The sequence below is a fragment of the Argiope bruennichi genome, chromosome 10, assembly GCF_947563725.1.
Source record: "Argiope bruennichi chromosome 10, qqArgBrue1.1, whole genome shotgun sequence".
NCBI classification, from domain to species: Eukaryota; Metazoa; Arthropoda; class Arachnida; order Araneae; family Araneidae; genus Argiope; species Argiope bruennichi.
In genome coordinates this window covers 7791232-7807259 of record NC_079160.1, presented here as the reverse complement: position 1 = coordinate 7807259, position 16028 = coordinate 7791232, and the positions used below count along the sequence as shown (strand labels likewise).

Sequence of the window (16028 nt, the reverse complement as noted above, 5' to 3'; positions counted from 1 at the left end):
ATCCATTAAAAATAAATAAAAAGAGGATACATACTTTAATTGAGATTAAAGTATTTACACAATTCAAAATTGACCAGCGTTGCCTGCCTCTGAAATCTGCAAGATTCTTCTTCTCGGAGAATATCAAGCTAATTTCAGGCCACCAGAAGCTATGAGGAAAACGAGAATCAATGAAGTAAATTTGATAAAAGTATATCTCAGTGTATTAGAAAACAGAATTTATTTTTATTTTAACATTTTCTACAGTTTGGTTTATAATTTATCATACTTTATTACAAATTAGCTACCTTTGACGATCAGCTGATTCGTCAGGAATATGGATTATATTTATTTTCATTTAAATCACTTAAAGGTAAATTCGTGCCCATGATTGTCAGACACTAAAATCATGCTATTTTAATAGTTTTGTTCATGGTGTGCATGAAATTTCCCAATGGATACCATGAGCATGACATCTTAGAGCTATTAAAAACGCAATTGTCCGATTCATCTCACTCGGGGTATTACAAATTCACTTATTATTCGTCTTGTAAACTGCACAGATATTAAGCAGAATACTTCTTCCTCAGCTTTCAGCTAAGGAACAAAATCCCATTGTTAAATGTTTGATAATACAATGAAAACGTTTTGAATTACAAGTCAAAATAAAATATATTGTCTGAAGCTATTTTTATTTACTGTATTGTATAAACTATGTTGAAAAGATTTTTTTTAATTTATTAATAATAGGAAAAAAAATCGTTCAGGCAAAAAGATTGGCATTATTAAAAAGAAAATTTTTAGGATTTAAAGATGATTTAATAATCATTTTTGTGCCATAAAGTTTGCAAAAATTATTGCGAGAAGAACATCAGAATCTCACTTAATTTTAAGGAGATAGAACGTATTTTTAAAAAAACCCCTCTAAAATGAAAGATCTCCCATAACGTTGAATACCGTTTAAGCATAAGACCTGCCAGCATGGTCAAGTATATTTTTTTTTCCAAAATTTGTTTAGTATCTGTATCTGCGTTCCAGATTTCTCAAACTAAGAAGTGGCAGTTGTCGTATTGGAGCTTATGGTTTTAATGGACATTTTCTCTACGCATTGTTGTAGATATCAGGAGAATACTTCCTTCACAGAACATATGCATGGCCGCGATTCCACTTTTCAAAAGCATGATTTATTTTCTTATTGAGCTAAGTTACTCGTTGGATAGCCTCTTTAGATATGTCATTTCTGGTTTCTTATCTAGCAATTATTATATGGAAATTTTCAAGTCTCACTATCTTTTTTCACATTATCAATTTCCACCGGTAGCTTGTTTTCATACTTTCTGTCTTTCAGAATTAGTCTGAAATTATTTTCAGTTGGTCTAGAAACTGGTTCGCATTTCAAGTTAATAATCATACTAATTTTGGATCCTCGTCATGAATTTCATCTGTAAAATTTTATTCGACCATGCTTTCAGAAACACCGTCAGAGCAGCTCGCAAAAAGTTGAATGCATAACACTGGTTGCAAGTAAAATCCCATGTTTTAATGCTACTCTTTCAGTTGCTCAAGTACCAAACCGTCTTCAAATCTGCATCCAAAGGTTCATTCAATCGTAAGAAAATTATAATACGATATACGGTGGTAGATATTTAAACTTCTGCTGCTGGCCCACAGAGAAATGCGACCAGGTGGCTGGCCCTTGTCCCATTTATTTAATCACAGACGACGCTCGAATTGACTTTTTTGCAAACTCCATTGTGTTTGATCATCGTAAGTTAGTAATTTGACATGAAGACAAAAATTTTCGTTTTCTAGATTCAAGGAAGAAATATTTGAATAGCCTTCCAATTTTTTAATTTTCTTTTCAACTGTAAAAATTTGTTTTAGCATACCCCGCACTTGCCTTAAATTGGGTTTTTGAGTTGCGTATTTTACTTTTTTATTTCGGTGTTAGATTCTACTTGTTCAATTTAAAATTATTACTGAATATCCTGGGAAAAAAATGTCTTGTTTTATGGTGTTCCGTTTTAAATGCATCTTCCCAGGCTTTCATCTCAATCGTCAATTGTTCGCATCCGGGTTTTTTTTTTCCCTCCATCAAGGGTTTCAATTTTTTTAAAGAAGAATTCCTGGTATTCTATCCTGGATTCCATTTCTTCTTTAGGGATTCTTGTCCAACACTTTCATTTCTGCGATTAAAACTTTTTTTTCTCAAACTTAAACTCCGTAATTCTGGTCACAGGTATTCACAGAAAAATCCAGTCCCACGTCTGACACCATGTGTTACATTGTGTACTGTCTTTCATTCGGGGAAGGAAGGACGCAAATGCTGTTGCAGGTAACTTTATTAAAACAATTTAGTATACAATAAAAACTCACATCAGAAAATTTAAATGTGCGAAGAAGTATGTTTATATAACTCAGTCGCAATTGGGACAGATCTCAATAAACTTCACTACATTGAATAGTTTGATCAACTGTGGAACTGAACACAGAATAGTTATCTATTTTTTTACCTCTGGATGTGTTGAGAATTCGAATTTTCTGACAATTCTTCGTACCTCCAAAACCAAACATAAAAATCCAAACACTGCCAAGTATCATGATTCTTATGTTTCACAAATAAAAATTTAGCACGAAATCCTGTCGCCAATAATGCTGCCAAGTTAACATTGCCGTAACAATATCAAAAAAGAAAAGAAGGGGGAAAGAGAAGCATTAATTTTACATTAATTCCTAATAAAACCATACTTTTTTCTAATTTACAATTTTTAAATTCAGATGAACTACAAATCACAATTCAGAATCTTACCTCATCATTTCATCCTCATAAGACAGACATTTTGAAATAATTTCTTTGCAATATGTCTTAATGCTTCGTGGTTCTGATACCCTGCATAAAAATACAAATATCACTGAAAAGTAAAAAGAAATGATAAAGAGGAGGGAGTCAAATCTAAAGAATAAAGAAAAATAATTTAAAAGTAAAACTTTAAAACAGCCGGTGTTTTGTAGTTTAATTTCTCTCTCACTGAAATGGTAAATGACTTTGGAAAAACATCGCAAAATATAAAAGTCCACAAATCAAAACAACAAGAATAAATTTATTTTTAGTATGTCTTTAAATTATAATGGCAAATTATGCTTCTAAAGGGCTAATTTCTCTTTGACTTCACAAACAGAAAGCTAAAAGCACTTATAATTCATTTGATTTCCCTAAACGACAAATAATGGAAGTGTTTTTTTGCTTGTTTTTGTTTTTTTAAATTGGTGATATGATTGAAAGAAATAATTTCCAGATGATGTTCTAAATTATTGGATTGTTTCTACTATCTACAGTGAATGATAATAATAATAACAATCAAAACCTTTGTGGTAACTATAAAGAAAAAAAACTCTTATGATACAATATATATATATATATATATATATATATATATATATATTCTTTTGCTATATATATATATTTTGCTATATATATATATATTCTTTGCTATATATATATATATATATATATATAGCAAAGAAGCATTATTTCAGATTCTGCAAAAAAAGTGTATCTAGCTTATTTTGGTATGAAATTAAAGGGCGGAAAAAATAATAGCCGTAACTTTTAGTCAGAAATCTTCAAAGGAAAAATTGAATTGATATATTAAAAATTTTTTGTTGGAATCACAGAAAATTAAATAAAAATCAGTTATCGAAATTAAAAATATTTTCGGGTTTTTTTTTTCAATAATTTAAGATGCTAACAGTTTACACTATAATAAAAATCGTATTATAATGCTTTTTCCCAAAATAAAAATGAAGTACATTTTGCCCAAAATCAAATAAGTAACTTTTCCTTACTTAAATGTTTCACGAGAAATAATGACTTCTTTTATATGGAAAAGGCACACATTGTTGGCTTCTTGTATTAATGGATGGATAGTATACAAGTTATGAAATAAATATTTTCTGGAGGAAGCTATCCTTTCTTTCAATTCTCCATCAACATGATAAACAAATCTGAAAAATTGAAATGTTGCGATGAATCACAAAATTGGATAAAAGATAAGTATTATTAAGCTAAAAACTGCATTTTATTTAAAAAATAACCTAGTGAAATTAAACATTTACAATTTCTGTATTCTATAGTTAGAACTGAAATGGAAAGTAGGATTATTAAATAGCCAAAGCACGAAATCAAGGGCCATACACCTGCAGGGGACCTTTCATTTTTTACGATATCTTGAAAGTTATTTAATTGTGTGCTTTTATTATAATTATGAGAAACATGCAATCAAAATTTATTTAAATTTAAATCAAGTATTGTTTAAATAAATTTTGGAACAGTATTTGAGTAACATTCATTATTAATTATTATTTACAAATGGTACGTCATATTATTTCATAATTCTAAAACAAGGTGGCGCTTTATTCCTTAGCGAAAGATATCTCTACGGTGCTGCTCGCTATTCTGAATGCCGGCCAGTACCATGAAGATACGGTAACAATATTCATAGACATTTTGTGATAATAGAGCTAATTTAAAAGCATGTTCGTTTCTATTATTAAATATCATTTAGATTATTTTAAGAAAAGTTTTGCCATTTTATTTTACACTTTTCTTTAAATTTACTTTTAAATTTCATTTGTACATTTTTTATGAGCGATATCCTGAAATCTGTGTTTTAGAAGGTGATCTACAACCAAGTATTTTTGCTATTTCAATTTGCTAAAATTTGCTATTTGAAACTATTTATATGAAGTTTAAATTAAAATCAGTAAAATGTATTTAACTTTAAAAGTTTGGAGGGTCTAGAAAAGCTTGATCCGACCTTGCTGAAATGAAAAGGGGATGCTTACTATGGCTAAGTGGGTGGTGGCTCCCAAATTACGAAAATAATGCAGTATAATACTCAGCCAAAACAGGCGGCGAGGAAACGCAAGAGTTCTTACATTAGAGCTATCAAAGTGAAGGAAGAATGATCAATGAGTAGGCGCATGCCACTTGAGTTAAAATATTTTTTAGATATCGCATTTTCATTTGAACGTGCCTCATGCATTATCAATCTCATTCACTCTTTCTTTTAATATCTCGCAGTTTTCTTTCTTTCTCCAATATTTTAAATAGTGGCACATATACAAAAATATCATATATTATTGTGCATAGTTTACGAAATTGCATAAATTTTAGATTTTCAATTAAAGATAGATTAATTTATTTGGAATTAAAAATACAAACCTAAATTTCGTAGAAGATTCTCCATTATCTTTTTTCGTTCCCAGAACAAAATCTCCTGAAAAGTAAATTTCATAAATTGGGAATGTTGTCACATTTTTATATTGATAAGCAAGTAATAATGAGGAGAATCACATATTAATATAAATCTTCAACATTTATTTATTCAAAATCAGAACTCCTCTCATTTTGAATGGAAAAAACATTATTAGTGTAATGTGGAGATAGTTTTTTTTTTTCAAAGAACTTTCAACATTAAAATTGAGAAGAAGTACACAAATCTTTTTCAATAAGTTAAATAATTTAAAATATGATGATATAGTTACTATTAGGAAAACTTATAAGTTATTATAAAAGGGTAAGATAGAATTTTTTTAAAAAATATATATATTATTCGCCTTTAGTCCCAGGAATAACAATTGTCTAATTATAATTAGATATCTCCTGCATGGTTTAATTTTTTCTTGTATCTATCTATGACAATAGGAAGCAGGACAGCTCAGAGTACAACTTTATTATTTCCAAAATGCATTTAAATTAAATGAATAAATTTGAGTAATTGCTTCGGTTGCAACTTGAAAGAAGTAGCTAACCCTGGATCAGCTATTTCAACGACAGAAACAAAATTCTCAGCCATCAAATATTCGCGAAGAATATATCGTCCTAATGGGGAAGATGTTTGGTGCGTAGTTTAACACGCATTGCCAAATTTCCTTTAAATTAAAGTATTAAAACATTTTTACTTAATGAAAACTGCCAGCCATATAAATAACAAAAATAAATTTTAATTACAAATTAAATTAACAAATATATATAGATCATGATACATTGGCCGTAATTCCATCGACCAGCACGAGGCAGGAAGTGAATCACTCGTATCCGTTGGAGAGCAAAGTTCATCTCCAAAGGTATGATTGATGCTTATCGCCAGTTGGCGAAACAAACAGTCATTTATCGCCTGTTTGGCCGCTGCAGATGTAAAGAAGCGTTTTCATTAACTTTCGCTCTAATAATGAAACTAATTCCAGGAAAGGGCGGACTGATGAAAACAGTAAAATTAAAATCTCAGTCTTGAACTCTAATTCGTCCTATCCAACGCATGTTTCTACTTTAGCTCTATGGACAAGTTTACTCCAGAAAGTTGAACTGATTGAATCGTCTGTGAAATCTCCTAAATTTGAATTCCAGACTATTCAGCCTCGGGTATCTAAATGAGGTCGTGCCGTTAAGGAGACTGAACTTGGTGTCTTTAGTTGATTTGCTTCAATAAGTGGGGATGACGTTGAAAATGGCATCAACCATAATTGACGTCAACAATTTTATTTCCAATATTTCATGTATGTACTAGAACAAGTGCGCGAATATACAAAAGAAATCTCAAGACAAAAAGAGGAGGAGAGGGTGAGGGGAAACGAAATTGATAATTGAGATAGGTTACGGAAATCGAAAAGGCGGACTAATACCTGGTTTCCTGATTTTACTGATGAAGGTCTGGCCATCCCACGTCGAACACCCAATGTGACCCCACCCCCACTCTAGAATCCTCATCAGTGATTCCTCAGCACGAAACATCGTGACATCGTGTTGAAGAAAGCAGAAATGTCAAGAACATCCCCCTCGTGGTGTGCATTGAACTGGATTTCCTTCGATATGATAACTTCTGGTGAGATTGAGAAGGGTGGTGCCCCCTAAGACAGTGCGTGTGTTGCTTGCGGTACTCTAATCAGTGAAAAGACAGTAGAGATCTTGGCTCCCTAAGCCATAGTGATGATGTCTTTCTAACCCATTGATGAAAGAAAAGAGCCGCCTGGATGAAGCACTAAATCACCCAAATACTGTGAGCCAGTAAGAGGCCGTTCTGATAAATGGTGCCACTCAAAAGAGGAAAATACTGTCTAAAGGACTACATCACCCACCCTATGTCCGTATGAGCTAACCAGTGATGGACCCATAGTAAGATGCGATCATAAATGTTCCTGCTCTCCTACTTCACTCATCTGTTTTCTTGCAGTTAAATAATATAAATTTTGCTAAGTTCCTACTTAACTCATGTATATTTTGAATTTTTTTTTTTTAACTTAATGTCATGAGAATTTAGAATCAGAATATTTCACATTTTTATTAATTTATATTTGCACTCTAGAGTCGATTTTTGGATATTATATAAAATAATTAACTTATTAAATATTTAAATTTAAAACAAACATATCTGCATGAACTTTATTTTCTTCTATTTGCTGCTATTTTTGAATGTGCAATGAACTAAAAAAAAGAATTGATCGGTAATTTATTTTAGTATTTATTAATTCTTTGATATGTGGAAATTGGTAAATTTTGTAGAGAGTTTCTTTACCCTAAGAGATTATTTTCTTAGTCACGTTTCCTAAAATAAGTTTATTAAACATGTTTCTTTCAATACGCATTATGAATATCTTAGGTTCATAAACATTTTTATAGATATCGTAAGAAATTTGCTTCATTTAATCAAAAATACAATTTTATTATAGTTTTGAGATAAGATATAAAAATATATAAATTAAGATATATAAATGAAGAAAAATAAAGATTATCTCAATTTAATTCTAGCATTAAATAAAAACTAAAACTAACAATTAATATGAAAAAATAAATATTATATTTAAATTATAAAAACGTAAAATATCAAATAAGAATATAAAAGTCTCATCATTTCGAAAGAAATTACTCACAGCAGGTGTCTGTATGTATTTGCATCACACATAAAAAGATACTACTCATCTTCTGCACGAAGTTCTTTTCAGGCTTAGAAATTAGAGTTGTTGCTAAGCGGCCATATGAAGACACCTCCAGAATGTTCCTTTCATATGTCAAGAATTGAACTTGTATTTAATATAAAATTATGAATTAAAATTTCAAGGCTACTAGAAAAATATAATTGACTGATTTAATTAGAACTGTAATCTTTTAAGAAATGAAAAATTAAAGATCTCATATTGGTATTTTAAATACAAACTAATGTCATAAAGGCAACCATTATCCACCAGGATGCCATCTATACATCTAAAAAAACGATATACTATTTTTTCAATAATTTTTCGGATTTCATACTGGAAAGTTTTGTTCTTAGCGCGGTGTCCCCTTCTGTGAACACCGCGCCGGAAAGTGTTTAACATAGTTAGGACACTGTTAGACAGAAAAGTCCTCACTCTAGGCGATTTTCATTTTCTTAAGCCTATCCAATTTATCTCTCCCCTAATTGTGCATAAAAACATGAAAACTTACTTCTAGTAGTTCTCATAACTTCCTCGTAACTCTCTTTCAATTCTTGAAGTTCTTTCAAAAATAAGGGATCCTTTTCGTCGAATAGTGTGTTGCTCTTCTTCAGAATCATTATAATTTTGTTGATAATCCTTTCTGGTAATGGATCAACTGCAGCAGAATGCAACATTTCTTCCAATTGTTGATAATAATACTGGAAAAAGCAATGAATTTGACATTAACATTTTTTAAAAAACAAATATTTACTAGGGAACTAAAAGTAGATTATTTTTTTAATTCTGTATTCCCATTTTTAGTCGTAGATCGATATATACATATCATAAATATTATGAAATAATGAAATCAGTTTCTTTCCACCAACTGTTTTCAATCGTATGAAATTAAATTTAAACTAAATGTTTTGATTGACTGGTAATTCGCACTTAAAATTTTAAAATAGAATATTCTCATCGAGATCACAGAGGCGTATAAAAGTTCGAATTTCTAGTGTGCAAGGAAGCAAGTGAAAATAGATTATAAACCTGCAACAAGTCAATATTAGCAAAATTGCATAAAAAAAATAATATACCAGGAAATGTTTCAAAGTTCATTAAAAATATTATATTATACTTGAGATAAATGCTTCCGTTAAAAAACAAGCCTCTTCCAAAAAATAATATTATTGAAATGTATTTTCCAAATATATGTAGTTCATTCACGCATTAGGTTATTGCAGATTGTCATGGCGGCAGAGGAAGTGTTCTCTCCTGTATATAAATCATATGGCGACTCTTGTTTAAATGCTGCGAGGAAAGCAGATCCCTCTTTCTTCAGATAGAGCGAACATACAAAATCACAGTATTTTATGATTTTAATATCAAAATTTTCATACTAAATTTTATTATTTAACATTTTAAGTTATCGTGTCTATATACCTTCGAATAAACAGACAGACCGACAGACTTTTGAGAATTTGTTTCAAAATTTTATACGCTTTTACAGTTACAGAGATAAAATTATAAGCCATATTTCATCTATCTTAATCGTTGCTTTTTTTTTAATAATCCTATTCACGTGTACGAAGACGACTGATTCCGTATAAAATTTGATAGAAATCATCAATTTTATTGTAAAGTTCATTTGCCAAATTTTGTTCTTTCTAGTTTTTCCCCCCTATTTGAATTACCTTCTAGAAAGACAGATAGATGGATACAATTTCACAAATGATTTTTTTTCCCCGACCGATCTGAAGCATGGAAATTCTTCATGGAGTTCTCTTCGTAGATCCATCATAATCATGGAAATAGAAAGGATGAACTTGGTGACAATTACAGTAATGTCCTTTGATGTACAATGAATTGAAAAAACAATTGGACAGCAAAAAGAATCTTTTGTTTCTCAATATTTTTAAGCAAGTTATGCTTTCAAAAACAAATATTTTTTTAAAGGGAAATTTCTTCTAATTTAATGTAATTCAATAAAATATTGTATTTAATTTTAAAATAATGCAAAGAAGAAATTTTGAGGTTTTCACTGAAAAAAAAAACTTGGACATTTATTTGTATTATCTACAGTGTACCTTGCTATATCCAAATTTTTATGCAAAGTTTAAAGACACACAGAGTATTTTTTTTACAAATTTTTGCGATGGCAATTTCATGGCAATTTTGGCAATTTCAAAAATTTGCGATGGCATTGTTTTAGTTTATTTTGTTTGGTTTAAATTTTTGAAAACTGAGAAAAAGCAAACTTCTATATGAAAATTTTAATTGTGAAACTGTGAAAAGAAAAGTTTGAGAGATATCACAGGAATTGAAAAAAAAAGGCCTTATTCAACAGTGCATTACATGATTAACACGTATAAAAGGTATGGATTTTTACAAAGACCTAATGGAAGTGACGGATACTGAGTGAAATAGAAGAAGGGTACTGAGATTTATGAAAGAGAATATTTGTCTACCAGAAATGTGAAGGAAAAAAAACATATTGAATATGCTAAACAATATATTGAAAAATCCGAAGACTTTTGGAAATCTGTTATTTTTATTGACGAGTCAAAATTTTATTTGCCTGGATCCGATGGCCACCGCTTTCTATGGAAAAGGGAACGCATGGCCCTAAAACCAGCAAATATAAAAACATAATAGTGGTAGCGTTATGGTATAGGATGAAATGGGAGTTAGTGGAGGTGCAAATTTTGTTTTTATCGAAGGTACGATGGACGGAATGTATATCTGAATATTCTTAAACAAAATTTGCCAGATACGACTGCAAAATTGAATTTTAATAGAAACTATTCTTTGGTTCAAGATAACGATCCTAAGCCTAACGTTCGCATCATGAAAGAATGGTTATTATAAAACGTACAGAAAGTACTGCCCATCCTCCACAAAATCCTGATTTAAATCCTGTAGAGTATCTGTAGGCATTTATGGACAAAAAAATTAAAAGAAGGAAATAAAAAATAAAAATGAACTAAAGGTGCTCTTCAGAATATATGAGACTGTGTACCAACAGATTTAACTGAAAAGTTCGTCCTTTCAATGTATAAAAAGTAAAAATTGTTATAGCAGTCAAAGGGCATCACACGAATTAGTAAATTTTTAGTCTTAAGGTATCCGACAAAGCTCAGAGACCTTTTTCCAAAAAACAAATATTTCAATGTTTATATGATGTTTTTTTATTAATATAAGGATAAAATGATAAATGTGAGTGAAATTATTTAAGGATATATGTAGCTTTTTAAAAAAGCATATTTGGATGTAAATTTTAAGTCAAAATAATGGTATCACTGGAAACAGAATTGTACTTATTTTTTGAAGCTGCAAAAATAAATAAATAAAAAGGAGAATTTTCATTCAAATTCATATTTTCAACCTAGTCGGATATTTTAAATTTAAAATTTATTTTTGTGATCTTGTATATATATCCAAGGGTTTTTTTATATCGAAAGTGATATCATCATAATGTTCTTTACATTTATAATTCATATTTATATGTTATTGAAATCTAATCACATGTTTGATTTATTTTTGAAATTGTCTTCTTTCTGAATTTGTTTCATTTTAAAAAATATAATGTTGTGCAAAATTATTAAACGATGAAATCGTGTAAGCCCGCTGTCCAACTTTTTTTTTTTAATTTACTGTACTTTGCAGGCAAAAAACTAGAGTCCAAGAAAAACTTTTCCTTTTTCTAAACTATGAAAATATTCGCGCTTTTAGTCAAGAAATTCCCTTCAGAGTGAATACATAAAAAGGGAGTACCTCAGGCTTCCTTTCCACACCTTTGAATTCATAATCAGTAGTTCTTTCCTTTACAGCTTTTTTTAGATCTTGCACTTGTTGGAATCTAAATCAAGGGATTTGAAATTACATGGTTGAATATCCAAATCTGTATCAAAACAGTATGGAGCATTTGAAAAAATAGCAGTAAATCGCTGCTTAAAAAATATAGCTTAAATCGATCATAGATAAATTTAATAAAAACGTTAAAACAAACTTTCATAAACGTGATATAAGACAGTTCTTTGTTTCAATTAGTTCCTATTTTTCATCCTTTAATTTATAATCCAATGTTGTAATTATTACGAAATCTTGAAATCAGCTTTTCTTAAATCCACCATTGGGTGATGCCCCCTTTTTGAAGAAAAAATTGTTTGAAATTAATCAATCACCTGATAATTTAGTTCTGAAGATAAAGATGTATTATTGGGGAACAAAGTTTAAAATTTAATTACAGAAAAATCTACTAGTATGCAATCTTTTATGATTAATCGTTAGCATACGGTTAGTATACTATAAGTACCAATATGAAACTACCAAACTAGTATATATTGCCATCGAGAACACACACAAGTGTACCAAATTTCAAAATGTTTACATCGCAGGAAGTAAGTGAAAAACCATTTATGAAATTACATTTTTATACGCATAACACAACCTACACAGAAATATACAAAAAGTATTAATTTATTCCATTTGGTAAATAAAAGTAAGTTTAAGAATTTTTAACCGCATTCGATGCTTAAATAACCAGATATATTTAAAGTGCATGTAGGAGAAAAGAATATCGAATAATATTTCTCTAAAATATTTCTTCTTTAATATGATTCTAAAAATAATATTTTCAAGTAAGAGCTCTCATTTAAACAAACATACTTTAAAACTTTGCGTCGAAACAAAGTGAAAAGAACAATTACAAATCCGAACTACTAATTAAAGAAATTCACATATGCATATAACTGAAAAAATTCAAAGAAAAATTTTATTATTAGAATAAAATTCTAACAATATATGAGCCGTTTATTTTGAAAATGGGACAAGTCCATTTTTTTTTAATGTGAGATATTTAAAGGTTTACATTTTACTAAATTTTAAAATATTAGTAAGTATTAATAGATATATTTTTTGTATTTTGTGGTACCAGATAATGTAAGTTTATAATCCAATAGTGTTTACAGTGCTGACTAAAAAAATAAGAGTTTTATTATAACTAAATGAACTTGCCTCACTTTCAAAATTAATGAATTATTGTAAACGTCCTTTTAATTGGGAAATATTTCAGTTGCATCAGCCTTTTTTTAATAATAAAAACAAAATACTATTCAAAAATTTAAAATTATTTATTCATTTGATAAAAAGTGATACAAAACACAGACTATTCTTGTAAAAAATGTAACATAACAAAAAACAATTCGGTTTTATTAAGAAATTATACATTTTCACATTATAAGTAGGTATAATTAAATTGAATTTTATTCAGGATTTAACATTTTAAAATGTTCATAATGAACAGGAGGTATATATGGTAATAAATCCATCATGTCCTTGCATTTTTCAGATGTAATAGATCTCTTTTTTTTTTTTTTTTAACATAAAAGATAAATACAGCATCTCGTTCTATCGACGTTTTGTAGAACATTTTGTATGATGCATCCCTTGTAAATCTGATCCAGTATATAGTTTAAACAATTCACGGTTTCTCAAGCGGTATTTTTATTCCTTTTTAAAACCACTTTCTCAAGAGGTTGGGTTGAAAATAAATACCCGCATTTCATTTCATGTATTAAACATTTATTGTGTTTTCGACAATTTCGAATTACTTTATAGAAATCCTGGGGAATATACAAGGAACTGTTTTTTTCAGATTACCAGTTCTGTCGCACAAAAATTACGATCTGTCGGTAAAATTGAATGTCCTGACAACAAAAATTTGTGATCAATGATATTTATTTCATTGTCACTGGACTAAACAATTGGTGTTGGAAGTAAACATATTATTATCGAAACACAAAATTACAATATATTTTTTTATTATTTATGAAATACTGTACAACCACCGATTTTCATTGTCAAAGATAGATAGATAGAAACTCCTTAGATTTCAGACATGATATCAAACGGCCACATTTGTTTCCCTATACAGCAACCGGCGCTAAATTTTATCGCAATATATTCGGTCAAAGATAATTTCAATCTAAGATGGACTTGCACCACTTTCAAAATTAACAGATTTTTAATACTGTTAAGAGCTAAAACTTCCATCTCCAAAATGCTAGAATGGATGCCAAACGACCCGACGCCGTATCAAGACTAGAGGAAGGAAAATGATCTAAATACTCAGTATGCACCTGCCCGCCAGACATGTGCACAGAGAAGTTTCAAAGAAATGGCCATTTTTGGCATTCAAATGGAAGTTGACGGATTAAACAAGGCGATGAAAAATTGGATAAAGAACCCAAACCTGCCCCAAGATCACCCTACTTTACTGGACATAGATGACAAACGAGCCGACGCCATATCAAGACTGGAGGAAGCTCAAGGTAATCTTTCTCATTTTGTCTGTCAGGATGCAAAATGTAATTTAGAACTAAATCCCCCAACCTTCCTTAAAGCGCAAGTGAATGAACAATTTCAATCCCCCAGTAAGCGTAAAACATCTAGAAATAACTCTCCTCAAAATTCCAACCAAGAAATTACCACTAAAAATAGATTTTCACCGATCAAAAATATAAAAGAGCGCGAAACCGAAGCTTCGCCTACTAAAGTCCCACCCATAATGCTTAGGTACGGTAACAAATATCAAACTATGTTTGCTAATATTCAAAAAGTCTGTGGCCCTACAGAAAATAAATTTAATAATGGATTCATTAAAATTTTCCCGAATTCTGTCGAACAACACAAAAAAAATCCAATCTTATGCAACATCTCAGGGCTATGATTACTATATCATAAAACCAAAGAACAAACGCCAAGTCAAGGTTGTCATCAAAGGTCTCCGTATTGATCATGAAGCAGAAGAAATATTTGCATACATTAAAAACGAACTTGGTTTCCCAGTCTTCAAAGTAGTTCAACTTACACAAAAGGGCGCTGCCGTTTATTCTAGTTGAACTAGAACGCAATGATGAAACAAATATTTACAACGACAATGGTATCAATTATCTTCGCGTTTCCATTGAGCCATATCATGCTCGCAACATGACAAGGCAGTGTTTTAAATTTAATTATTTTCACCATAGTGCAGACTGCTGCAACACCAAGCCACGTTGGCCTTATATGCGGTGATGCCAACGCTTGCGAAATTAAGGAAGGTATGGAAATCCCAAAATATATCAACTGTGGCAAAAGTGGACATATTGCCTCATACAGAGGATGCGAGGCGTTCCCCAAGACGAATACCCCCCACCCCACCCCAACAAAATCGCATTAACATTACTAATCAACGCAGAGCTACCTTCAATAATAACCAGGCCAGTATCCGTGAAAATACAACTTTCGATGATCTTTTTAAACCAGCTGAAGCACGGCAGATGGCGCCACGAAAAACGCAAAAAGTTGATAAGGATGATTCTTCTACCCTCAATTTCATGAATTTTATGATTTTAAGGAACTTATTGAGGGCATGAAGGAAATTAAAAAGCTTTTAAATGAATTTCCTAACCTATTAAAACAAATTAGAAAACTTAAAAATTCTAAAACATCAGTTGACAAAGTTTTCATTATGTCAGAAATTTTTGCTAGTCTTGCCAATCCCTCTGAAAAATAACATTCAAATGTAACAGCCTGCATATTAATTTCTGGAATGCAAAGCAAATGGCATTTCAAACAAAATTAATGATTTTCGATCCTTTGTAAATAAGTATAACCCCGATATAATTTTTATTCAAGAAACTCACCTTAGACCTTAAAGAATGATTTTTCTGGCTAATTACCACTCATACTATAGTTACAGGATTGATAATACTCGTGGTGGTACTGTAGTTCCGATTAAAAATGGTATACCCCATCATGAGATTCCTCCTCCTACGCTATACTATGTTGAAGCCACGGTGGTTGCCCTAGACATTAAAAATGATCCAATCATTTTACTTCTATCTACATCCCCACCAGTTCTGATAATGCTCTCTTTACTTTTGACATTGAAAACTTGCTACAAATCAGTTCGAATCAAGTTATTTGTCGCGATTTTCACGCCCATCATATCAGTTGGGGTTGTCTAAATAATAATGCACGTGGTAACACATTATATTCTTTAGCACTCCATGCAGGTTTAGAAATTTTAGCTCCTTGCTCCCCCACTAGATATG

General features: G+C 30.5%; 1 protein-coding gene across 1 annotated transcript in view; it reads right to left on the bottom strand.

Annotated features, from left to right (window-relative positions):
• Window positions 1-14084, bottom strand: part of LOC129988983 (dynein axonemal heavy chain 7-like) — a 197138-nt gene extending 183054 nt beyond the window's left edge. Inside the window, exons 1-5 of the mRNA XM_056097281.1 lie at window positions 14070-14084; window positions 8462-8651; window positions 5204-5258; window positions 2789-2869; window positions 59-149 (exon numbers count right to left, since the gene is read on the bottom strand). Of these exons, the coding sequence (XP_055953256.1) occupies window positions 59-149; window positions 2789-2869; window positions 5204-5258; window positions 8462-8651; window positions 14070-14084 (432 nt within the window). The remainder of the gene's footprint in view (window positions 1-58; window positions 150-2788; window positions 2870-5203; window positions 5259-8461; window positions 8652-14069) is intronic.
• Between the last annotated feature and the right edge of the window lie 1944 nt (window positions 14085-16028).